At 42.5% G+C, this 27,996-nt stretch overlaps 1 protein-coding gene across 1 annotated transcript; it reads left to right on the top strand.

Annotated features, from left to right (window-relative positions):
* Positions 1 to 27,984, top strand: LOC311112959 (uncharacterized protein; the record flags this gene model as incomplete). The annotated part of the gene is made up of 7 exons (XM_084156091.1): positions 1 to 46; positions 200 to 562; positions 680 to 1,030; positions 3,063 to 3,194; positions 24,358 to 24,549; positions 27,777 to 27,838; positions 27,955 to 27,984. 7 exons carry the CDS (start codon positions 1 to 3, stop codon positions 27,982 to 27,984), a joined length of 1,176 nt encoding a protein of 391 aa, XP_084012217.1.
* Between the last annotated feature and the right edge of the window lie 12 nt (positions 27,985 to 27,996).

Here is a 27,996-nt window from a genome sequence, read left to right as displayed (position 1 = left end):
ATGATTATTATATATTGGACAATCTTTTTGTTTTACTCCAATTTGGGTAAGTAAGAAATATTCATGTGGATCCTTTTACTTTTTTTGTCATAGTCTTTTTTAATCCATTTTAATGACTATGTAGTCTGAATAATGATAATAATGTATCATTCTGTACTATACCTTTGTCTTTGATTTAGTTAGTTTGTTTGCTTCCCAGGATGTGCACTTAAAAAGGATGTAATCCAACCAGACCCTGTGATGGTTACACACCTTGGACAAAGTGTATCTCTCACTTGCTTTTGTCGATCTCAATTTATCGGTATCTCTTGGTTCAAGCAAACTGTTGGACAGAAGCCTCTTCTCATGGCATCATCATATTACCGCCTACCAAAGGCTTTTTATTACAACAATTTTACCAAGGACTTTAATGAGACTAAACATCTGAGTGTGAAGAGAGGAGTTGACAGCTGTAACCTGACAATCTCAAAGATAGAGTCAGGGGACTCAGCTACATACTACTGTGGTAGTATGTTAGCGAGGGATGTCAAATTTGGAGAAGGAACAGTTATATTTGTGAAAGGTAACATCAGTTCCTTTTAAAAATGTTAAATACTGAAGTGTGTTCATATAATGCTAAATTAATGAATCTAGCAGGAAACTAGAATGTACACACCATGATCTTACTCACTCTCTTCAGATTCAGGGTCCAACAGCATGTCTGTTCTCCAGCAGTCTGTGTCTGAGTCAGTCCAGCCAGGAGACTCTGTGACTCTGAACTGCACAATACACACTGAGACCTGTGCAGGAGAACACAGTGTATATTGGTTCAGACATGGCTCAGGAGAATCCCATCCAGGAATCATTTATACCCTTGGAGACAGGAGTGGTCAGTGTGAGAAGAGCCCTGAGGCTGGGTCTCCTACACAGAGCTGTGTCTACAACCTCCCCAAGAGGAACCTCAGCCTCTCTGATGCTGGGACTTACTACTGTGCTGTGGCCTCATGTGGGGAGATACTGTTTGGAAAAGGGACCAAGCTGGACATCGAAGGTAAACTGTGCATAACCAAAATACAGCACTAATGTTCTCTCAAATGTTAAGAAATATCATATGTAAATCTATCACTTTCAATTGATAGTAGATTTCAAATATAACTTTTATAGCTAACTTTTATGCCAAAAGCACTGAGCTACAAAGAATAATATAAAATAATCTAAGTTTCAGACCTGTTGGGTGATCAGAGAAATCATATTTTCCTCATCATTCTATCTTGCCTGACAACTGCTGTGATTCTGAGTGTGGTTGTCATCGTTATCCTCTGTGTGAGAATGAAGAGGTCACGATGTGAACACTGTGCAGGTACAGTAAAAGTCTTCATGCTAAAAGTAATAGTAATAATAGTTATAGAGCATAAAGAAGGGTGAAGGCTAGCTCTCCTTTTACCACTTTCCTCTCTGGACATTGTTTTCATTTCACAAGCCTACTTAATTTTGAAGCAGAAAATATGACATTCACAGCAGTATGCCTTTTTATTAGTAAACAAGAAAAGGTTTCAAGTATATTGAATGTTTTATCATTGATCTTTTAGTGAGGACCCCTTCTCAGCAGAGCCAGTATTGGAAGCCTCATGCCAACACGTCAGAACAACAGGTTAGCAGAATTGCTGTATCAAGAGTGAGACTGGATAAGAGTATTAAAGCTAAATATTACAGCATTATATTTGACCCAGAGTCTGAATTGAGTGAGTATGTGTTTCATCCTCATAGCTCCACGGTGACGATGATGGCCTGAACTACACTGCCCTGAAGTTCACTGACAAGAAGAGTACCAATCTCAGGAGACAGAGGAGAGAACAGAGAGAACAGAGAGAGGAAGATACCATCTACTCTGGAGTGAGTCATCAAGACAGGATGTGACAGTCCTCCAATCAGCATAAATTTAAGTTTAGCCCTACTGACCTCCACTTTGAGCTTGACTGTGTCCGTGTGACTTGGCTATTTTGTACATTCCTCATTTGCTGTAAAATGTAATGGTCGGGCCTAGCTGAAGAGACTGTCACTGCATTGGCCTATTCTCTTAATATAAATGTAGAATTATTCAGATGCAGAGCATAATTGTCCAGCAAGTGTGAAAGCTGATACTAGGATGGTTTCAGAAGTCTCAAATCCTCAGCAATAGTGGCTGAGGTTGACTGACTGGATACATTTGCTTTTGTAAATAGAAGTGTAGCACAAAATACTGTATTTACAATGATTTAGCAAATGTCTGCACTCTTCCTTCTCATGATAATAGTTGTAACATGGAACTATGTAACCTGCCTTTATTCTTGTGTGATATTTTAATAAACATGTTTTTATTTCCTACATTTAATGACTTGCCCAATTCTTACCACTTATTTGCACCATGTAATACTATATTAGAAATTCTTCCACTTTGATATTAGTTTTTTGAGTAGATTGTTGACAAAAAAGATCACAATTAAATCCATTTGAATCCCACTTTGTAACAGAATAAAATGTGAAGAAATCCAGTGTTGGTGTAGACTTTCTATAGGTACTGTATGTGCCACTAGTCACATCAACTGACGCAAACGATTAATCAATACAAACCAGTAACTCTGACTTTACACCCTTTGAAGATAAATAGCACACCTTTTTGGTAGAATAAGCATTTTATGCATAATTGATTCATAGATGAATACAGACTGAATCTGTATGTAAGGTGGGAATCTATTGGTTCAGACATGGCTCAGGAGAATCCCATCCAGGAATTATTTACACTCGTGGAGACAGGAGTGATCAGTGTGAGAAGAGCCCTGATGCTGGGTCTCCTACACAGAGCTGTGCCTACAACCTCCCCAAGAGGAACCTCAGCCTCTCTGATGCTGGGATTTACTACTGTGCTGTGGCCTCATGTGGGGAGATATTATTTGGCAACTGGACCAAGCTGGACATTGTCTGTAAGTTATATTTTTGACATTTCTGAAAATGTCTAAAATACTTTCACATTGTTGTGAATAAATTGTATGTCTGGTTGAAAAAAATGTCCTGAATTTCCTCTATCACTGTCTGTATTTCTACAGATGGTTGTAAGGAGGACCATGTTCTCTTGGTGTACTGTCTTGGTGTAGTGTTGGCTCTTTGTGTCATCCTCATCATTGTCCTTGGTTCTGTTTTGTATAAGATGACCAAGAAAACCTCTCTGCTGTGTAGAGGTAAGTGGTATCATTGTGAACAATATACACTGCATTCGGAAAATATTCAGACCCCTTGACTTTTTCCACATATTGTTTTACTTTACAGCCTGTTTTAGTCATGAAACTGGGTTAATTCATTGTATGATGATGATGATGATGATGATGATCCCACCATGTGTTTGTCTACAGGAACACACCCTCAGTCAAGTACTTCATCAGTCCCCAGTTCTCACAGGTAGACATACCTAACACTGGTCCAACTGTTGTTGATTCAATGTATTTTATCTTCATTCAAAATATGAAAATAGGCATTTACTTAAAGGTGTTGTTTCACTATAAATATATTTGTCTAATGCAAAATGTTTCGGTTTTATATTTGTTATTCCTCTCGGAATCAAGATGCTGACACACTCCAATACGCTGCTCTGAACGTCATCCACAAGAAAGTAAAGGCTGGGAGACAGAGGAGTGCCATGGAGAGAAACACTGTGTATTCTGGGGTGAGACTCCAAAACATGGACTGAAACGTCAACTTTTGCTCTTTAATAACTTGCATTGCTTTTGTGTTTTCTACACTGTATGTATAACTATGGCTTTTTCATTGTGTGGTACAATTACTTGTACTCTGTCAACCTCCTTTTAACATTGATACTGTTGTGAATTTTAGATCAAATAAAACATTCAACTGCTTTCATATAGAGGCATTTTTTTATTTGATATTTTCCTCTGTTGTTAAATTTCACCTGAAGATTCAGTATGCAACAACCATATTAAGCTTATAATCAATGTAACAAAGCTTTTTTGGGTCGCATAATGCAATATAAATACAAATCTACTGACTGGTGTTTTAGTTTGTCTCAAACTCTTTTGTAGGTGTATCCTGACAACATCTCTGTAGTGTTATGAATGCCCTAAAAATATTAAACTAATCTCTAACCCCCAGCAATGACCTTCAGTCCGCACCACACACTACCTACACACACCTCAGTGCATCAAAACCACAAACAACCATGTCACTAAGAGCACAACTCACTCTTAAAATGAGAAAAACTTGAAGTAAAAATAAACATCCTAGTTTAATATACAGTCGTGGTCAAAAGTTTTGAGAATAACACAAGTATTGGTCTTCATAAAGTTTGCTGCTTCAGTGTTTTTAGATATTTTTGTCAGATGTTACTATGGTATACTGAAGTATAATTACAAGCATTCCATAAGTGTCGAAAGCTTTTATTGACAATTACATTACGTTTATGCAAAGAGTAAATATTTCCAGTGTTGACCCTTATTTTTCAAGACCTCTGCAATCCACCCTGGCATGCTGTCAATTAACTTCTGGGCCACATCCTGACTGATGGCAGCCCATTCTTGCATAATCAATGTTTGGAGTTTGTCAGAATTTGTGGGTTTTTTGTTTGTCCACCCGCCTCTTGAGGATCGACCACAAGATCTCAATGGGATTAAGGTCTGGGGAGTTTCCTGGCCATGGACCAAACATTTAGATCTTTTGTTCCCCGAGCCACTTAGTTATCACTTTTGCCTTATGGCAAGGACCTCCATCATGCTGGAAAAGGCATTGTTCGTCACCAAACTGTTCTTGGATGGTTGGAAGAAGTTGCTCTCGGAGGATGAGTTGGTATCATTCTTTATTCATGGCTGTGTTCTTAGGCAAAATAGTGAGTGAGCCCAAACCCTTGGCTGAGAAGCAACCCCACACATGAATTGTCTCAGGATGCTTTACTGTTGGCATGACACAGGACTGATGGTAGCGCTCACCTTGTCTTCTCCGAATAAGCTTTTTTCTGGATGCCCCAAACAATCGGAAAGGGGATTCATCAGAGAAAATGATTTTGCCCCAGTCCTCAGCAGTCCAATCCCTGTACCTTTTGCAGAATATCAGTCTGTCCCTGATCTTTTTCCTGGAGAGAAGTGGCTTCCTCGCTGCCCTTCTTGACACCAGGCCATCCTCCAAAAGTCTTTGCCTCACTGTGCGTGCAGATGCACTCATTCCTGCCTGCTGCCATTCCTGAGCAAGCTCTGCACTGGTGGTGCCCCGATCACGCAGCTGAATCAACTTTAGGAGACGGTCCTGGCGCTTGCTGGACTTACTTGGGTGCCCTGAAGCCTTCTTCACAACAATTGAACCTCTCTCCTTGAAGTTCTTGATGATATGATAAATTGTTGATTTAGGTGCAAGCTTACTAGTAGCAATATCCTTGCCTGTGAAGCCCTTTTTGTGCAAAGCAATGATGACGGCACGTGTTTCCTTGCAGGTAACCATGGTTAACAGAGGAAGAACAATGATTTCAAGCGCCACCCTCCTTTTAAAGCTTCCAGTCTGTTATTCTAACTCAATCAGCATGACAGAGTGATCTCCAGACTTGTCCATGTCAACACTCTCACCTGTGTTAACGAGAGAAACAAAGGCCCAACAAAAACACTGTGTGGCTGTTAAGAATTTATAACAAGGTAATATATACATTTATTACATGCATATTAAACATCAGTATCATGTTATAAATCCATTTCAGAATCATTGCGTCACATCAATCAAACAGGCTAGGTAGTCATCATCACTGGATCATTACTACTAACATCAACTAAGTTATTATAAGTGTAGCTTAGTTACCAGGATGAGCCACACAATCACTCAAAATAAAACTTGAAGAAGGGTTATCTCTATGACGAAGACAACGACTCGTGTGTTTCAATGTAGTGTTTTAAAATTGAGTTCCAGGGAGTAGTTGAAAAAGTATAGGAGACAACCTATTTATTCATATCATCTCTCCTCTGTAATGTGTTGACCTCTTCTAGTGGTGTTGATAGCATGTCACTCACACCCAACCCCACACAGTGAACAAGTTGACAGGTACTCTGCAGTCTTCTGTAAGCCCAAGATGATGTCGTATCTACGCTTTGGTCAGGTGGGCTTGCTGGCTTTGTGCACACAGCACCCTCCTACCTGCTCTCTGTGTCTCTATGTGGTTTTCAGCAGGATGTCTATGTGGTGTCACTGTTGTTCTCACTATCTTTACTTGTTGTTCATGTTGCCCCTGACATCTTACAGCCACAGCAAAACAGTTATAAATTAAACTGACTCAAATATATATTTAGTTATCTGAAATCAGTTACAAACCACAAATGACTGCTAATGTACCCTATTTGAACCCTCTGAGTTAGGCATCTCATGTGTGATACAGCACCATCTATTCTAACTTGTGGTCCAGTGGTGAGGGGCCATTTTGTGATGATGTCATGGGAGAACTTTCAGTACATTCTCAAACAGACATGACTTGTGAAGCACAAAGACTACTGCAGGATGCTCTGTGAGAAGGAGACCAATAGAGGAGGATCCTCCTTCTGACAGATTAATTTCATTTAGAACCGCACTAACCAGAGAGTAAAACAGACTAGATAGGTATAGTGTGTCACTTCAGGCATGTACTCTCAGGTGATACACTTAGTGAATGTTTCTGTAAATTATATACAAGGAATGGAAGACTGACATGTACTTGTTTCATTGTGTAGGTGTTTACCCCACTGATGTTCACCCTTGTACATACACTATATATACAAAGGTATGTGGACACCCCTTCAAATTAGTGGATTCGGCTATTTCAGCAATACCCGTTGCTGACAGGTGTATAATATCGAGCACACAGCCATGCAATCTCCATAGACAAACATTGGCAGTAGAATGGCCTTTATGTAGAGCTCAGTATCTTTCAACGTGGCACCTTTCTAACAAGTCAGTTCGTCAAATTTCTGCACTGCTAGAGCTGCCCCGGTCACCTGTAAGTGCTGGTATTGTGAAGTGGAAAAATCTAGGAGCAACAACGGCTTAGCCGAGAAGTGGTAGGCCACACAAGCTCACAGAACGGGACCACCGAGTGCTGAAGCGCACAGCGTGTCAAAATCTTCTGTCCTCGGTTGCAAAATCTTCTGTCCTCGGTTGCAGTTTGGAACTCCCTAACGAGTTCCAAACTGCCTCTTGAAGCAATGTCAGCACCCGACGTCAGCACAAGAACTGTTTGGTTTCCATTTCCGAGCAGCCGCACACAAGCCTAAGATCACCATGCGCAATGCCAAGTGTCGGCTGGAGTGGTGCAAAGCTCACCGCCATTGGACTCTAGAGCAGTGTTCTCTGGAGTGATTAATCACACTTCACTATACAGCAGTCAGACAGATGAATCTGGGTTTGGCGGATGCCAGAAAAACACTACCTGCCCCAATTCATAGTGCCAACTGTAATGTTTGGTGAAGGAGGAATTATGGTCTTGGGCTGTTATTCATGGTTCAGGCTAGGCCCCTTAGTTCTAGTGAAGAGAAATCTTACAAACACATCACACAATGACATTCTAGATGATCCTGTGCTTCCAACTTTGTGGCAACAGTTTGGGGAAGGCCCTTTCCTTTTTCAGCATGGCAATGCCCCTGTGCACAACGCGAGGTCCATACAGAAATGGTTTGTCGAGATTGGAGTGGAAGAACTTGACTGGCCTGTACAGAGCCATGACCTCAACCCTATCGAACACCTTTGGGATAAATTGGATCGCCGACTGCGAGTCAGGCTTAATTGCCCAAAATCAGTGCCCAACCTCACTAATGCTCTTGTGGCTGAATGGAAGCAAGTCCCCACTGCAACTTTACAACATCTATTGGAAAGCCTTCCCAAAAGAGTGGAAGCAGTTATAGCAGCAAAGGGGTGACCAACTCCATATTAATACCCATGATTTTGGAATGAGATGTTCGACGAGCAGTTACTGATTTGCGATATTGACTACTGGGCATAGCAATATAGTGGAATGACACGGTAAACACTGAGTATACCAAACATTAGGAACAACTTCCTAATATTGAGTTGCAACCCCCCTTTTGCCCTCAAACAGCCTCAATTCGTCTGTGTATGGACTCTACAAGGTGTTGAAAGCTTTCCACAGGGATGCTGTTGACTCCAATGCTTCCCACAGTTGTGACAAGTTGGCTGGATGTCCTTTGGGTGGTGGACCATTCTTGATACACACAGCAAACTGTTGAACATGAAAAACCCAGCAGCGTTGCAATTCTTGACACAAACCGGTGGGCCTGGCACCTACTACCATACAACATTCAAAGGCACTTCAATCTATTGTCTTGCCCATTCATCCTCTGAATCACACAATCCATGTCTCAATTGTGTCAAGGCTTAAGAATCCTTCTTTAACGTGTCTCCTCACCTTCATCTACCCTGATTGAAGTGGATTTAACAAGTGACATCAATAACGGATCATAGCTTTCACCTGATCAGTCTACGTCATAGAAAGATACATTTTATTATTTCAGATTGTGACGTTGATCCACAGATGAGAATGCTGGACCTTCTCTCCATCATCAGAACTGGAGTTCTCCTCTGCTACCTGATCATCTTCATCATCATCTACCTCATCAGGAAATAGATCAAGCTAAGGCCAGTGTCAATAGACTAGAGATGGGTTATTGAGTAAAGTAGGAGATACTGTATCATCGCTATACATTGCAAATGATGATTTATTGAGATTGCTTAGTTGCTCGTATTGCATTAGAAAAATATTAGCCTGCGTCTTCTAATTCAATTGAGCATCATCATCCTTGCTTGTGCTGTATGTGTTAATTGATTGAACTGCTCTCCTGAAATCCCTGTGTACAGAATGTGCCTTCTTTTTGCATTAATAAATATATGCAGAATTTAAACAACTGATAGGGACTAAAATAGACGTATTCCATCTCTAGTGTTCTGTACATATAGTATCCCTGTATGAATGTTTGTCCAGAGGGCTTCTGCAGAGACTACCTACTGTTACCATGCTAAACCCACCCACGCATCATGCACTCAGTGAGCTGTTCACAGATACCTGAGCACTTTGGTCTGCTGTGAGCTCAAGACAAGGCCATCTCTTTGCTTTGGATAGGCCTGGTTGGCCTTTCACTCACTATGTAGTTTCAGCAGGATGTCTACGTGGTGTCAGTGTGTTTTCTCTCATGCTTACATTGTTGATCACGACCATGACAATTAGAAACACAGTCCACTGACATACTGCATGCTATATAGCCTCTATCTTATCATATGGGCCAGTTTCCAAGCATGTTCATGTTCATTCTTGAACTACGATAATTGATTTACAGAGTTTAAAGTAGAAGTTGTATCAATGTATACTAGGCTACAGCTAAGAGCCCTATCCACCCAGGTACACCCCTGACCCCTACTAAACTATCAGGTGTTACACTTCAGTTAGAGCATGATTCTGTGAATGATAGGTAATGAGACTTACATAAAATAGATTGTTTCATCATGTAGTGTACGTTATTCCCCCATATACACTCATGATGCTCCACCCCTGATCCCCCTGGTACATATCAAGTTCTGTTCTATGTATAACAGTCCTCCTATAGGTCATTAGGAGAACTGTAACTGTTGCATGGGGTGGGGCCAAGTCTAAGGCACACAACTAAGTTTGATCCCAAGGGCATGTACTGTATATGTAATGTATGCTTGTTAATGTACATGCTTATCAGACAACAGTGGTGGAAAAAGTACCCAATTGTCATACTTGAGTAAAAGTGAAAGTCACCCAGTAAAATACTACTTGAGTAAGAATGTCTTTATGAATGTTTGTCCAGAGGGCTTCTGCAGAGACTACCTACTGTTACCATGCTAAACCCACCCACGCATCATACACTCAGTGAGATGTTCACAGGTATCTGAACACTTTGGTCTGCTGTAAGCTCAAGATGAAGCCATCTCTACGCTGTGGACAGGCCTGCTGGCCTCCTACACACTATGTGGTTTTCAGCAGGATGTCTATGTGGTGTCAGTCAGTTACTTTCTTTCTTCCTTGCTCACGCCAATGACAATTAGAAACACAGCTCCATCTAGATTAACACAGTATCTTATCACTTACAAGATCATAGGTTTTATCAGTTCTTGAACTTTAATCATTTATTTACACAGTATAGAGTAGAAGGTGTAAGTCCTACCCACCCAGGTAAACCCCTGACCCATACTAAACTATCAGGTGTTACACTTCATGTTTCTGTGAATGATAGTGAAAGTAAGACTGACATAAAATTGTCTTGCTTTATCATCAGGAGAACTGTAACTGCTGCATGTGGTGGAACCAAAGATGTCTAAGGCACACAACTGATGTTGATACCAAGAGTATACAAGTACATGCAGTGGATTCGGAAAGTGTTCAGACAGCTTTTTCCACATTTTGTTAAGTTACAGCCTTATTCAAAAATTGATTAAATTGATTTTATTTCTCATCAAACAACACACAATACCCCATAATGACAGAGCAAAAACAGGTTTTTAGAAATTTTTGCAAATGTAATAAAAATGTAAACCCAAAATATAAAATGTACATAAGTAATCAGACCGTTTACTCAGTACTTTGTTGAAGCACCTTTTGCAGCGATTACAGCCTTGAGTCTTCTTGGGTATGACACTAAAAACGTTGCACACCTGTATTTGGGGAGTTTCTCCCATTCTTCTCTGCAGATCCTCTCAAGCTCAGTCATGTTGGATGGGGAGCATCGCTGCACAGCTATTTTCCGGTCTCTCCAGAGATGTTCAATCGGGTTCAAGTCCGGGCTCTGGCTGGGCCACTCAAGGACATTCATAGACTTGTACAGAAGCAACTCCTGCATTGTCTTGGCTGTGTGCTTAGGGTTGTTGTCCTGTTGGAAGGTGAACCTTCACCCCAGTCTGAGGTCATGAGCGCCCTGGAGTAGGTTTTCATCAAGGATCTCTCTGTACTTTGCTCCGTTCGTCTTGCCCTCGAGCCTGACTAGTCTCCCAGTCCCTGCCGCCAAAAAACATCCCCACAGCATGATGCTGCCACCACAATGCTTCACCAAAGGGATGGTGCCAGGTTTCCTCCAGGCGTGATGCTTGGCATTCAGGCCAAAGAGTTCAATCTTGGTTTCATAAGACCAGAGTATCTTGTTTCTCATGGTCTGAGTCCTTCAGGTGCCTTTTGTGAAACTCCAAGCGGGCTGTTATGTACCTTTTACTGAGGAGTGGCTTTCCTCTGGCCACTCTACAATAAAGGCCTGATTGTTGGAGTGCTGCAGAGATGGTTGTCCTTCTGGACGGTTCTCCCATCTCGGTCACCTCCATGGCCAAGGCCCTTCTCCCCCAATAGTTCAGTTTGGCTGGGTGGCCAGCTCTAGGAAGAGTCTTGGTGGTTCCGAACTTCTTCCATTTAAGAATGATGCAGGCCACTGCGTTCTTGGACAATTCCTTCAACCTCATGGCTTGGTTATTGTTCTGACATGCACTGTCAACTCTGGGACCTTATATAGACAGGTGTGTGCCTTTCCAAATCATGGCCAATCAATTGAATTTAACTCAGGGGGACTCTGATCAATGGATACAGGATGCACCTGAGCTCAATTTTGAGTCTCATAGCAAAGGGTCTAAATACCTAAATAAATTAGGTATTTCTCTTTTTTATTTGTAATACATTTGCAAAAAAAATCTAAAAACCTGTTTTTCGCTTTGTCATTATGTTGTATTTTGTGCAGATTGATTAGATTTTTTATTTATGTAATCAATTTTAGAATAATGCTGTAATGTAACAAAATGTTTAAAAAGTCAAAGGTTCTGAATACTTTCCTAATGCACTGTATAATGTATTGTAGTCTATCGCGTCGATGCTGGCAATTATTGCTGTCAAACAAAGGAGTCCGCTTATACTGAACTTTGATCACAAGTTTTATTCATATCACAAGTTTTCAGCATAAGTTTACAGACCTGCAGTGTCTGGAGAAACAGTGTCCCAAAATAATCTGTCTGTTTCTAACCCCCTCTTCCTCCAGCATATACTTATAAACAATGCAAAAATATGGGTTGCTCCCTCTGCTGTCCAATCACCTGTCTCCCCTGGGGCGTCACCCTACAAATGGCTACTTTTGAACTAACATAAACATATTTTCAGTTCTACATGAAAAACATTAACAAAGACATAATCCTAATACACAACATTCCCCCCTTCGAGACGAACTAAAAGTCTCGAAAACAAACAAAACAGGATTATGACAAGTAACAATTTATCTTATTGAGTATCTTTAACATTAAACCAAAAAACATTTTTCTCTAGAGTGTAAATACCTTTCTATGAAATATGAACAAATGTTTATGGAGTGTGAATACATTACTATGAAATATGAACAAATCTTTATGGAGTGTGAGAGCGAAAAACTGTCTGGCAACCTTCGTTCCAAATCCATCCATCAATCAAGACAGTAAAATTCTCTCACGGTCCCTCTGCCCCAGGCAACCACCTAGGTACTCCCGATGAATTCATAAATCTTTATCAATGCATTTGAAACTATGATGCAATTAAATATACATGTAAGCCCTTGCAAACAAAATACTATCCAAAAAATGTCCACTCTAAGGCTGGTCAACCCATCGGACCCTATAGTGAATCTCTATCCCTGCCTAGACTCCCTGTCCCTAAGCATTCACGAAATAAACAAAAACATCTAAGTTCCCCACATGTATTCAATAACATCAAATATCATTCTACAAAAATTAATACCTAAGACTATGACACAAATTATGTATTACACATGCAAATATGTCTATATTTCATTGCAGACACTGGAATGTAGTCCACTACACTTCATCTCCCCCGTAGTCTCGACTTCCAATGCATTGTTGATGATGGAATCGGAACCTTTCCACCCCTTCCTTGTTCCATCTCCTCCAGTCATTCTCCTTTCATATTGTCCCTTCATATTGTCCTTGTTTGAGTATTTCAATCTCTACATTTTCCCCCAAATGCTTCTGGAAGAAAAGAAAAGACCAAACAGTATCTTTTGCAAAACAACACTTTCAAATTAAACATCAATATCAACTAAGAATATAGAAATTATATATAAATGATGTATGAATCAATATAAATGATAGAATAATGAAATAGGATAATGTGATTTATTCATACACTTCCCCCCTTTGATTCATAACATCATACTAAAATCACACTAATATTGAATTTTTTTTAAAAAATGATCAAAAAATCAAAAAGGATATTTATCATCAATACTCCATCCAGTCCCACTTGTCCCTCTTCATCCAGATCAGGAACAGTCAACAACGGCATCTGAGTGTTGTCTCCAGGCATCACTACGCCAACCTATCTCAATATCATAGCTTTCTCAAAGGTCAGTAACAAATTACAAAAGAAAAACATCACACACAGTGCTATCAAAGCTGCTATTAAATCTGAACCATCACTGCTCCTACTGAGCCTAACTGATCTTGCAACCAAGACTTCGCTGACCATCCAGCTCCTTCAGATCTACCAAACGCATCCCTTATATTCTTCAATGCATCTATAACTATCTGGAATCAAAGTATAGGTAATATTATCAATATGATCTGCCAATAATGTTACACCATACCATGGAAAAAGTCCCCCCTTCTCTCTTAGACTTATCCTCCAATGATAGGCTTCAAGACTATGAAATGTCGCCATGTCCCTTTTCACCCTATTTCCAAACCTAGAATCAGATTTATCTGTGTCCGGTGCTACCCCTCTTTTAATGGTAAAAGCCTCATATGGAAGCTTCAACGTTGACATGTAACAACATCCTGTCCATCCATAGGGTAAGAATATATATGCTTCATGTGACACTCTGGCTCTATGGACTTTATAATTGAGCCAGGGTTGTTCATTTTCATGTGTTTGGGTGTATTTCATTTGGTGGTGTTGGGGATGGGTGAGTTTCATTTTGTTTGTGTCTATGGTGATTGGTCTATGACTCCCAATCGGAGGTAACGAGTGTCAGCTGTCGGCTCGTTATCTCTGATTGGGAGCCATATATATTCTGTGTGTTTTCTCCTTTGTTTTGTGGGTTATTGTTTCCGTGTTGCTGTTAGTCTGTATCAGTATTTGAACTTCACGTATCGTCATTTGTTGTTTTCTTCGTGGTTGCTTTAAATAATAAAGTCATCATGTTCACTCCACGCGCTGCGTATTGGTCCGCTCCTTCAGATGATCGTGACAGAATAACCCACCACAAAAGGACCAAGCAGCGTAACAAGCGGCAACAGGACCTACCTACACAGGAGTTATGGACGCCTCCTAAGGATTTTTGGACATGGGAGGAGATTCGGGCTGGAAAGGGTCCTTGGGCACAACCGGAGGAATATCACCGCCCTCGTGAAGAGCTGGAGGCAGCCAAAGCCGAGAGGAGGTGGTACGAGGAGGCAGCGCGAAGGCGAGGCTGGAAGCCCGTGGAAGAGAGGCAACCCCAAGAAATTTTTTGGGGGGGGCACATGGCTTGGGCAGCTGGGCAGCAGGAGGCTGCCACAGGGAGAAAAGGAGAGAAGGCTAACGGAGTACGGGAGCCATTGGCGAGTAGAAGGAGGGAAGTTGTTGTGGCACGGCATGAGAGACTGAAGTGTGTTACCAGTCCGGTCCGGCCCGTTCCTGATCCCCAGTTAAGGCCAGTGGTGTGTGTTCCCGGTATGGACCGGCCTGTTCCTACTCCACGCACCAGGTCCACGATGTGCGTCGCCAGCCGGCCAGAGTCTGCCGTCTGCCCAACGGCGCCTGAACTGGCCGTCTGCCCAACGGTGCCGGAACTGCCCGTCTGCCCTAGGGCGTCTGAACTGCCCGTCTGCCAAGCGCTGCATAAGCCGCCCGTCTGTACTGAGCCTGCAAAGCCGCCCGTCTGCCATGAGCCTTCAGAGCCGTCCGCCAGATCGGAGCCGCTAGAGCCTTCCGCCAGACAGGAGCCGCTAGAGCCTTCCGCCAGACAGAATCATACACCTGCTATGGAATCAGCAGGAGCCGACGCAGCCCATACTAGACTGGAAGCTCAGGTTCGGGACCAGCAAGAGCAGCTCCTGCAGATGGGAGCCGCCCTGCTGGAGGTGATGACTGCAATCCGAGGCTGGGGTCCGCCTCCACCGCCAGCCGCCCAGCCAGCACCATCAGCCAGCCATGAGCAGCCAGATCCGTCAGCCAGCCATGAGCAGCCAGATCCGTCAGCCAGCCATGAGCAGCCAGATCCGTCAGCCAGCCATGAGCAGCCAGATCCGTCAGCCAGCCATGAGCAGCCAGATCCGTCAGCCAGCCATGAGCAGCCAGATCCGTCAGCCAGCCATGAGCAGCCAGATCCGTCAGCCAGCCAGGATCCTCCAGAGCCGTCCAGCCAGGATCCGCCAGAGCCGTCCAGCCAGGATCCGCCAGAGCCGTCTAGCCAGGATCCGCCAGAGCCGTCCAGCAAGGATCCGCCAGAGCTGTCCAGCCAGGATCCGCCAGAGCCGTCCAGCCAGGATCCGCCAGAGCCGTCTAGCCAGGATCCGCCAGAGCCGTCCAGCAAGGATCCGCCAGAGCTGTCCAGCCAGGATCCGCCAGAGCCGTCCAGCCAGGATCCGCCAGAGCCGTCCAGCCAGGATCCGCCAGAGCCGTCCAGCCAGGATCCGCCAGAGCCGTCTAGCCAGGATCCGCCAGAGCCGTCCAGCAAGGATCCGCCAGAGCCGTCCAGCCAGGATCCGCCAGAGCCGTCCAGCCAGGATCCGCCAGAGCCGTCCAGCCAGGATCCGCCAGAGCCGTCCAGCCAGGATCCGCCAGAGCCGTCCAGCCAGGATCCGCCAGAGCCGTCCAGCCAGGATCCGCCAGAGCCGTCCAGCCAGGATCCGCCAGAGCCGTCTAGCCAGGATCCGCCAGAGCCGTCCAGCCAGGATCCGCCAGAGCAGTCCAGCCAGGATCCGCCAGAGCCGTCCAGCCAGGATCCGCCAGAGCCGTCCAGCCTGGATCCGCCAGAGCCGTCCCGCCAGGATCCGCCAGAGCCGTCCAGCCTGGATCCGCCAGAGCCGTCCCGCCGGGATCCGCCAGAGCCGTCCCGCCGGGATCCGCCAGAGCCGTCCCGCCGGGATCCGCCAGAGCCGTCCAGCCGGGATCCGCCAGAGCCGTCCAGCCGGGATCCGCCAGAGCCGTCCAGCCGGGATCCGCCAGAGCCGTCCAGCCGGGATCCGCCAGAGCCGTCCAGCCGGGATCCGCCAGAGCCGTCCAGCCGGGATCCGCCAGAGCCGTCCAGCCGGGATCCGCCAGAGCCGACCAGCCGGGATCCGCCATTCAGCCTGGTACTGCCCCTTAGTCCGGTGCTGCCCCTTAGTCAGGTACTGTCCCTTAGCCCGGTGCTGCCCCGTAGTCCGGTGCTGCCCCTTAGTCCGGTGCTGCCCCTTAGTCCGGTGCTGCCCCTTAGTCCGGTGCTGCCCCTTGTCCCGGTGCTGCCCCTTGTCCCGGTGCTGCCCCTTGTCCCGGTGCTGCCCCTTATCCCGGTGCTGCCCCTTAGGCCGATGCTGCCCCTTAGTCCGGTGTTGCCCCTTAGTCCAGGTGGGGTTAGTTGGAGGGTGGTCATTGGGAGGAGGCTACCGAAGCAGGTTGTGACTGTGGTGGGGTGGGGATCACGACCGGGGCCAGAGCCGCCACCGTGGACAGACGCCCACCCAGACCCTCCCCTAGTCCTGATGTTGGTGCGCCCGGAGTTCGCACCTTTAGGGGGGGGTACTGTGACACTCTGGCTCTATGGACTTTATAATTGAGCCAGGGTTGTTCATTTTCATGTGTTTGGGTGTATTTCATTTGGTGGTGTTGGGGATGGGTGAGTTTCATTTTGTTTGTGTCTATGGTGATTGGTCTATGACTCCCAATCGGAGGTAACGAGTGTCAGCTGTCGGCTCGTTATCTCTGATTGGGAGCCATATATATTCTGTGTGTTTTCTCCTTTGTTTTGTGGGTTATTGTTTCCGTGTTGCTGTTAGTCTGTATCAGTATTTGAACTTCACGTATCGTCATTTGTTGTTTTCTTCGTGGTTGCTTTAAATAATAAAGTCATCATGTTCACTCCACGCGCTGCGTATTGGTCCGCTCCTTCAGACGATCGTGACACTTCATCACCACAAACCCTCCAAATATCTCTAAAATTCCCAATAGTCACATTGTCAGGCAAAAGCTAATCTTTTAACCATCAAAGTCCTGCTCTTCTTACTAACTGGAACATAAAAAGTAACATTATATTTCTCATTACTACCCTTAATGTCATGCATACCCAAAGTTATCATATAATCATCACAATCTGATATTCCCATAAACATACCCCTTACATCATATGTTTTATTAGAACAAAAACAACTTTTAGCCCTCACTGGTTTCACCTCCAATGCTTCAGGGTTCGCTGTTAAGTGATTTTCCTTCCCATCTAACAAATTCACACAAGTTAATTCACTTAACCCAATAACACTTAAACCTAGGCTTAAACAAATGTTTTGACAACGACATTATTTTATCTGTTAATGATTGTTGCTGATATAACAGTCAGATAGAGGTTGAGCGACCGTCTCTAAAATGTTTGGTGCTGGAATTCTCAACAGACATGGACCCACAAGATTCCTCACTGATCTTACAGAATGAGCTAGCTGCTGGAACCAAAGATTCCTACCTGCCCATCCATCTTTAATATTCACAACAGAAGAATCAAACCCATAAGCCTCCCATTTAGTTTATCTCTTCCCTAACGAGCGGTACTGATCAGATACCTCTCCTTGTCTGTCATTAAAATCAAAGACCTCATCCTGTACCTCCATGATAGTATCCTTCACTATTTCAGATGAATCTATATTGTTCACTACCACTATCTGCTCTCCTATTTTAACCCTATCCTTACTACCATTGACAGCACTCTCCATGCGTATCATTTCAGAAAAGTCGTTGTTTGTGTCTGTGTCATACTTCCTACATTTGTTATTGCCGTCGCATCATTAATCCCTTCCAAAGTTACCATTAAAGTAGTTGATTTAGTTGATGTATTAACACCCTTAACTACTTCTAGTGGGAAAGCTACCGATATCCTATGTGTATTATTTACTGTTGGAGTGGCTACTGTAATATACTTCTCCTGAACTCCTTTGGTGACTGTGGAAGCTTCACCAGACTTCAACTCTTCCATTATAAGCGTCACTTTACGAATTACATAGCCTTTTAACCAATAATTCTTAACCGGAACAAATTTTAATGCTTGCACTGGATAAGTACACATATATTCTCCCTGATCTTTCTCTGTAACATTATGCAAAATAAATGAACAATCACTCATAACCCTCTTCCACTTCATATCGTTGTACAAACTATACTTCCTTTGACTAGGTGCAACAGCTTCTACTTCTGGTCCTGATAACACTTCTTCTCCCTAATTATCTCTCCATGTGGGAGGAACGTCCCCATCCTAACCCTAATAACAGTATTTTTCCCCCTAAAATTGGTGCTGGAGCTATTGGTTCCCTTATAATCAAATGCGATATATTTATGGCTTTAATAACTATCAATGTTGAAAGAGTTAAATTGCTTCTCACTGTTGTTTTAATATGCTGAAGTGTTAATGTCATTGTTGTTACTTCATCTATTTTCCCTAAGACTTTTAACTCCTTACTTGTATTTCCCTCTATCACCACTAGTGTCACTTTTTTTTAGCTCTCAGTCCTACCTCTAATCCCTGACATTCAAACTTTTGATTATAACAAAATACACCTATAATTACCTTGATCTCCCTGCTGGGAACTGTAAATATAGATACTCAATCACCCTCAATCTTCTCTTATCATTCAGCAACGCATACTTTCTCAATGCATCTGCTCCTAACAGATCTAAACTCCTACCATATCTATCTTCCCACTAAACTTTAAAAATGTCCTTCACCACTGTTCTCTCTCTTTTACTACTAACTAACATTGAAACTTAGCTTACTGTCTTAGAGTTCCTTCAACCCTAGTTCTCCTAACTTTTTTAATCTAATATTTTCTCCTAACCTATAAAAACCTTTTCCACTGATTTATTCACAAAATCCCTTTACCACCCATTTTTAGAATATGTGATTGGGAAGTCCCCACCTGCTTCTGACTTCTTTACACACAGACTTGGCAAACGACTAAACATCCATTAGCCTAGCCTGAAATCTCTTGGTGTAGGAATGTAACCCAGAATAACAGTCTCCCCTTTTAACTTTATTTTTCAGACAGATTGTCTAATAGGCAGTCTAATAGATTATCATCCTTCCTATGATATTATCTTTTTAAGCAAATATGATTCCCAAAAACCCTACTTTTTTTAAAATCCTCTACCAGACAGTCGTTTAGTGTACATCTTATTGTACAGTTCAATTTACACAATGCATCTCTTCCCAACAATGCAATAGGTATATGTTCTAATATTAGTATGTCTATTTTAATTTCTCTTTGATTTTTATAGAAGAGCTCAATTGGTTCCTTAAGAGTAATTAGCTGTTTTACTACCTCAAATCCCTATCCTAATTAGTTAATTTTACATAGTGAGATGTTTAACCTCTTTAGGCTCAACACAGATAAAAGTTTTTCCACTATTCACCATCACTTCTCAAAGTCCTCTGTTTTTACTTCAATTGTTAGATATTTTTCTTCTTCTCCCTAAATCGGCTCTATCAGCTGACACCCCCCTTCGTATCTTCTAGGCACTCTAGAATCCTTGAAGGGTTCACCTGGAGAACAGGTGATCTTCACTTGCTCCTTTATCTTCCTCAGAAATGTCCTCTGTTGTTTCCTCCTGGCCCATTGCACTCACAGGTAAAGTGACCAACCTGTCCACAATTATAACACTCTTCTGAAAGTTGCTGGAAGTGTAGCTGAAATCTTCCTCCTCCTTCTAAGCCTTCTCGTCCTCTTCCTCTCCAATTCTGTGTCTGTCCAGAAACTGTCTGTGGATATGAAACACCTGGTACCGCCCTTGGTGGCTGGTACAATTGCGGTTGGAACTGGTCCTGTTGAAGCTGTGGCAGTGATTGTTGATTTGGTGCACTCTGATTCTTCATAACCAAAGCTTCTCTTCTCCTTCCTCTTCTCCACCAGTTGTAAATTGTATTTGATTGAGTTTTCTAAGAGTTTCTTGATCCTGTTCTTTCTTGTTGTTGACATATCAGGATTCTTCAACAGCTTATATTCTAAGTTCTGTCCCCGAAATATCATCTTCCATCATCTTATTACTAGTGGCCTTTTCCCTTGGCCTCACTGTATTCTTCTCTTAGTTTCCAGACATCTCGGTTTTTCTTACTTCTGGAGTTTTGGATTCATCTTTCTGGTCGTTTCTGCTTGTCCTCTATCTATTATTCGTTCATCTTCATCTCTGATGCAATAATCACCCTCCTGGATGATCACTGGAAGCTGATGATTAACATCCCTAAGCTCTACTTCCTTCTCATAAGGTGGGTGTCTTTTTGCTGAATCCGTGTGTGCGAAAGGTGTACTAACTTCTGCCATTAGTTTTTCTGTCGCCTTCTCTTCCTTTAGCCTTTTCTCTATACCTTTGTTTATCTTGTCGCTGGAATCTTTTATCAGTTTTTGTTTGAGAATGAAGGGCAACTTTTGTTTCATTTGCCGGATAACCTCGCAATACCCTTAACTAAAGGATTACTATTTTCAACTATATCAACCGGTGTAATGACTTTCATAGCCTTGCTGTCCTTTCTCCCCATTGTAACTACTATTTTATATTCCTTTATTGTGAATATTTTTTTTAATCAATTAACAAAAATATGAATATTAAAAAAATTCAATTAAAATTTTTATTTAAAAAATATGTTTTATTAAAATAAAAAATCTATAAAAAAATCAATTCAAAATTATGAATAATTAAAACCAATTTCTTATTTCTATATCCTATCTTACCAATTTATCAATTAGTGGCTCTCTTACCACAACCCATCAGGAAAGTAAATGCAAGTAGTCAACTTTACAGCAATCCTAAAAACAAAGCCCTCTAACCCTACAATCACTACAATACCCATAAACCCCCTTGCTCTATAAGCACCTAATTATCTTAATTTTACAGAATAATGTCAGTACTCGATTTCCAACACAACTGTAATCAAACCAAGTGATGCCCAGAGACTCTAAAATGCAAATTTTATTCAAATGATCAGTCTGTTGCCAAGCCTCTGTGAAATTGTCATAACATCAAATATCCTGTAGGGGAAGATTTTGTAAACAGAACAGCACCAAAGAAACCTTTTGACTCGATCCTCTGTCGCGTCACGTGATGTATACGTCAGCACTTCCCCTCTTTCTCCTCTCTCTCCTCTCGTCCTATCGTTCCTCTCATATGACAAAAGAACAGAGACACAGAAAAAGATTTTAGTAGTTTATGCAATCACTGAGTTACTTCTAGCCTTCAATATTCCTTCGTTCACATTTGCTCTAAGAATCAACTCAGGAATAAATATAGATAGCTCAATAACATTTTTATTTTATTTTAATCCGTCATTTTATTTTATTTATTTTAATCAGTCAACATATATCCCTCTCATGTATCAATTCAATAGGTCACAAAACCACTTTCATCTTTAATCAACAGCCGCTTTAACAACTAGAAGATTCCATTCGTGTTAAAATCTCTCCTCTTTGTTCCCTCGTCTGTGTTTCTGTCTCCCCCTGCAGTGTAACAGAAGTATGACCCATTTACCCAAAATCCCCCTTGTTGTAGTTCTAGTAAACAACGTGTTGTAGTTTAGTGCCGTAAAACAAACGTGTCATAATCTAGTGCCGTAAACTCCCCCGTTTTGTAGTGTAGTGTCGTAAAATCAAACGCATGCGCAAATACATTTAACGATACGATTTCCAGACAATAGAACGTTAGCATTCTGCCACAGCCCCTCTCTTTTACCGCTTATAGTCAAACAATAACACTTAACAGAGCTCACAATCGCATAGAACCTGAATTCTACATACACAAACATAATTTAAGAGGCTTTATTCCATCGCAATGGCCCTCTAAGGTCACACGTTAGCATGTAGCACGCAACACAATTAGCATTTAGCATTAGCATTTAGCATTAGCATTTAGCATTAGCCTTTATGTACAATGTGGCATGAAACACAACCAGCATTTAGCATTAGCATTAGCATTAGCATTTAGCATTAGCCTTTATGTACAATGTGGCATGAAACACAACCAGCATTTAGCATTAGCATTAGCATTTAGCGTGCAACATGTAACAATAACCTGCATTGTGCCTAAATTATTTTTCCTTTACCGCTAACTTCATGCTGCCGTGAGTTCATGGATATCCTATGAGAGGTTACATCAAACAAAATGCTTCGTCAACCACCCGCTGAGCGGTAACATGCAATTGAACATATTCCAAAAATACCAGTCCCAGACTGACCTTCAACACCTAATGCGTTAGAGGATTTTATGGCCCATCCTATGATGGCCTCGTTTCGAGGTCTTTTCAGATTCACAATGCCCTAATTGTACGTATATCTGCCTTTATTCACTACCATCAATTGCTGTACAATTTTAGAATAATTATGACAGACCCTTAGTCGACCGCAATAACACCACATCAGCACAAACCCAAGTAATTTACATGGTACACCTTCACCAGCGCACATCCATAAGCTAGCCAAACAACTAACGCCCAATAATTTGTGAGGAATCTCACTTTATAGCCGGCTTGAGCGGTAGTCACCTCGCTGCTCATGAATGAAACAAAGGGAAGATGCAGGCCAATCTCAGCGGAGCCTCCATTTGTAGTCTATCGCGTCGATGCTGGCAATTATTGCTGTCAAACAAAGGAGTCCGCTTATACTGAACTTTGATCACAAGTTTTATTCATATCACAAGTTTTCAGCATAAGTTTACAGACCTGCAGTGTCTGGAGAAACAGTGTCCCAAAATAATCTGTCTGTTTCTAACCCCCTCTTCCTCCAGCATATACTTATAAACAATGCAAAAATATGGGTTTCTCCCTCTGCTGTCCAATCACCTGTCTCCCCTGGGGCGTCACCCTACAAATGGCTACTTTTGAACTAACATAAACATCTTTTCAGTTCTACATGAAAAACATTAACAAAGACATAATCCTAATACACAACAGTATGCTAATGTTTTGTTGTTGTAAAAACTACATGAAAAACGTATTTAAAAATATAAATTAACCTGTGATGGTAAATGGGGTGGTAAAGTATGATTTCCAAGAAGGAAAAAACGGTTGTTGGATAATATTTTGATTGGTCTTACACAGACTATCTATCCAGATAAGAGTTTTAACAGAGTATAAGACAGCTTTCATCCAGCCAGTTGTTGCAAATTACTAGCATTGGTTCACTTTTAGCATTGATTATATACAGTAAGTGATTCTCAGTTTATGGTGGGCTGGATAAGGCATCAACAAAAATGACGTGTCCAGTTTAACCAATCACCAAATAGCCCACTGTTGATTTCATTTTTTTTACTTGGGTAGACTTCTTCCACTCAAGACACAGTTACTAACTTCAAAGATGATCATCACACTCTGCCTGATATTTCCACTTCTCAGGGCGATGGGTAGGTCCAACTTATATATTTCTGTGCTTATAGGGGGTACACCATACATTTGAAGTCAACCAGGAACTTTATTGATGTAATTCATATATGTCTTTGTGTGTATTCTAGCTGGGGTACAATCCTCAGCCATGCACCTTGTTTCAGCCAACATAGGAGACACAGTGACATTGCAATGCTTCCATGAAGGCAACTTGGCACTGCACTTCTTGTGGTTCAAGCAAACATTGGCTGACAATCCTCAGCTCATGACAACTTTCTACAGTTATGACAATAATGCCACATTCCACAATGAATTTGAAGGCAACCCTCACTACTTAGTGCAAAGTGGCAAAGGAATAAAACACCTAAGGATCTCAGACATGCAGCTCTCAGATTCAGCAATAATTATTGTGGGAGTTCTTATTCCAACAAGGTGGATTTGGAGAAGGAGCAATTCTCATTGTTAAAGGTACAACATCTGAATTTAGAGAGAATATAACTAGAAACGAGTGTTCTGTAACTATAATCATGAGCATTGTTGCACTTTACATTTTGGATATACAATGTCTTAATTAAATGTAAGGTAATCCCACAATAATATATTACTGTAGCTTAAGTTTTCAACAAATGTTGAGTTAGGACACAAAATAGGAAACACATTTACTGACATGAAAACCTTTTTGTCAGGTTCAGGGTCCAGAAACACCACCGTTGTACAGCAGTCTGTCTGAGTCAGTACTGTACAATACACACTGAGACCTGTGCAGGAGAACACAGTGTCTATTGGTTCAGACATGGCTCAGGAGATTCCCGTCCAGGAATCATTTACACCCATGAAGACAGGAGTGATCAGTGTGAGAAGAGCCCTGAGGCTGTGTCTCCTACACAGAGCTGTGTCTACAACCTCCCCAAGAGGAACCTCAGCCTTTCTGATGCTGGGACTTACTACTGTGCTGTGGCCTCATGTGGGGAGATACTGTTTGGAAACGGGACCAAGCTGGAGATCAAGGGTAGGTGATACATCTTACATTTATGTTTATATCTATTGTATAATCTATTGTGTCCAACTGTACACAGTGCTAGTTATTTAGATCACATAAGAAAACGTCCAATCATTTTCCCAGACAATGTTGCAGACCCTCTTCTCTTGGTGTACTGCCTGAGTGCTGCATTGGGTCTCTCATTTATCCTGATCATTGTCCTTGGTAGCATCACGAACATCACGATCAAGAGAAAGTATCTGTAGTGTAGGGGTAAGTGAAGTCCAAACCAAATAAATGAATGACATACGTACAGTGGGGAGAACAAGTATTTGATACACTGCCGATTTTGCAGGTTTTCCTACTTACAAAGCATGTAGAGGTCTGTAATTTTTATCATAGGTACACTTCAACTGTGAGAGATGGAATGTAAAACAAAAATCCAGAAAATCACATTGTATGATTTTTAAGTAATTAATTTGCATTTTATTGCATGACATAAGTATTTGATACATCAGAAAAGCAGAACTTAATATTTGGTACAGAAACATTTGTTTGCAATTACAGAGATCATACGTTTCCTGTAGGTCTTGACCAGGTTTGCACACACTGCAGCAGGGATTTTGGCCCACTCCTCCATACAGACCTTCGCCAGATCCTTCAGGTTTCGGGGCTGTCGCTGGGCAATACGGACTTTCAGCTCCCTCCAAAGATTTTCTATTGGGTTCAGGTCTGGAGACTGGCTAGGCCACTCCAGGACCTTGAGATGCTTCTTACGGAGCCACTCCTTAGTTGCCCTGGCTGTGTGTTTCGGGTCGTTGTCATGCTGGAAGACCCAGCCACGACCCATCTTCAATGCTCTTACTGAGGGAAGGAGGTTGTTGGCCAAGATCTCACGATACATGGCCCCATCCATCCTCCCCTCAATATGGTGCAGTCGTCCTGTCCCCTTTGCAGAAAAGCATCCCCAAAGAATGATGTTTCCACCTCCATGCTTCACGGTTGGGATGGTGTTCTTGGGGTTGTACTCATCCTGTCATGAACCCTGCATCCTGAGTCGGTTCCTGCCTGTGTTGCCATTTTTCTGCTCGGAATCTCCAGTTTCCTGAGGGTTCGTGAACGCTCCCGGCCTGGTTGCCGGGTGACGTTGCTAGGCGGGAGATCTCCCGATTAACCGCACCTGCATCTCATCAGCGGTCTGCACACCTGGTCCTGATCATCACCCTTCTTAAGCCCTGACCTGACATCCATTCCCTGCCGGATCGTTAGCCATGAACAGTATGTTTGTCAGTGTATCAGCCTTGGAGTTTCTAGCGTTAGTTTTGTTGTTTTGCACCTTGTTGGCTTGCCGTGTACTTACCTCCGTTTTGTTTCTATCTGCAGTCAATCTCCCGGAACCTTCACCCAACCCCTGCCTGGTTGTCGGCGGCTGCCGAGCCATTCTTGGATCTGCCACTGCACCTCCACCAACTCATCTCCGCCGCCCGCTCTGTCCCCTGGATTATTCTACATCGTTTTTTTGAATCTGTTAAATAAATACTCACCTTCGTTACAACTCACCTTGTCCTGGTCTGCTTCTGGGTTCTGGCTTAGTAAACCGTGACACATCCTTCTTCTTCCTCCAAACACGGCAAGTGGAGTTTAGACCAAAAAGCTCTATTTTTGTCTCATCAGACCACATGACCTTCTCCCATTCCTCCTCTGGATCATCTAGATGGTCATTGGCAAACTTCAGACGGGCCTGGACATGCGCTGGCTTGAGCAGGGGGACCTTGCGTGCGCTGCAGGATTTTAATCCATGACGGCGTAGTGTGTTACTAATGGCTTTCTTTGAGACTGTGGTCCCAGCTCTCTTCAGGTCATTGACCAGGTGCTGCCGTGTAGTTCTGGGCTGATCCCTCAACTTCCTCATGATCATTGATGCCCCACGAGGTGAGATCTTGCATGGAGCCCCAGACCGAGGGTGATTGACCGTCATCTTGAACTTCTTCCATTTTCTAATAATTGCGCCAACAGTTGTTGCCTTCTCACCAAGCTGCTTGCCTATTGTCCTGTAGCCCATCCCAGCCTTGTGAAGGTCTACAATTTTATCCCTGATGTCCTTACACAGCTCTCTGGTCTTGGCCATTGTGGAGAGGTTGGAGTCTGTTTGATTGAGTGTGTGGACAGGTGTCTTTTATGCAGGTAACAAGTTCAAACAGGTGCAGTTAATACAGGTAATGAGTGGAGAACAGGAGGGCTTCTTAAAGAAAAACGAACAGGTCTGTGAGAGACGGAATTCTTACTGGTTGGTAGGTGATCAAATACTTATGTCATGCAATAAAATGCAAATTAATTACTTAAAAATCATACAATGTGATTTTCTGGATTTTTGTTTTAGATTCCGTCTCTCACAGTTGAAGTGTACCTATGATTAAAATTACAGACCTCTACATGCTTTGTAAGTAGGAAACCTGCAAAATCGGCAGTGTATCAAATACTTGTTCTCCCCACTGTATGTAGCAGGTACAGTCCTTCAGAAAAGTTTATATTCTTTTATTTCACCAGCTGTATCTGTAGTGGAAGAAGTAGTTGTATCTTTATCTTTTCTGTCTTTCTTTTCAGGACCCGTCTCTCAGACAAGAGGTCCAGCAGTCTCTTCTTCAGATGCAAGGGTAAACAGAATTCCTGATGTTGTATTACCATAAAAGGGAAGTTTGAAAGGGGTTACAATAAAAACATATAGTAATACTTCCCCCATTTTATAATTGTTCTTCACGGGCCCAAGATGCAGACAGTCTCCATTATGTAGCTCTGAATCTGAGCAACAAGAAGAACAGGTCTAGAAGACAGAGAAGCAACATGGTGGAGGAGATGGTGTACTCTGGGATCAGACAGTAGAACTGGATGAATGACACAGCCTTAATTGTTAACTTTATTAGCTGTAACTGTAATGAATTAGGTGCATTGCTTCTCTTCCAAACTCATTGACAATGACTTACTTGTGATATGATGAATAAAGCATTTAACTATAATCAAGACAAAGGAAGTTGAATGTATTTATTTAGGCCATACTCAGGCATCTTTATGTTGCAGTGACAAACAGCTTTTTCTCTTGTCATGCCAGCAACACCCCCTCTCACTCACAGCAACCTATTTACAGGTACTCTGATTTCATTTCTTAATTCAGAAGAAAATAATACATGGTAGTATGCCTTTTAATAAGTAAACAAGAGGAGGTTTCAAGTGTTTTAAATGTTTTGTCATTTTTCTTTTAGCGGGGACCCCTTCTCAGCAGAGCCAGTATGGGAATCCTCATGCCAACACCTCAGACCAACAGGTTAGCAGAATTGCTGTATCAAGAGTGAGACTGGATAACAGTATTAAAGCTAAATATTACCGCATTAGATTTGACCCAGATTCTGAATTGAGTGAGTCTGTGTTTCATCCCCATAGTGTAACTCCACGGTGATGATGCTGCCCTAAACTATACCGCCC

The sequence above is a fragment of the Coregonus lavaretus genome, assembly GCF_964263955.1.
Source record: "Coregonus lavaretus genome assembly, chromosome: 39".
NCBI classification, from domain to species: Eukaryota; Metazoa; Chordata; class Actinopteri; order Salmoniformes; family Salmonidae; genus Coregonus; species Coregonus lavaretus.
Note: the sequence above shows the minus strand (reverse complement) of the source record. Positions and strands in the feature narration are given on the sequence as shown.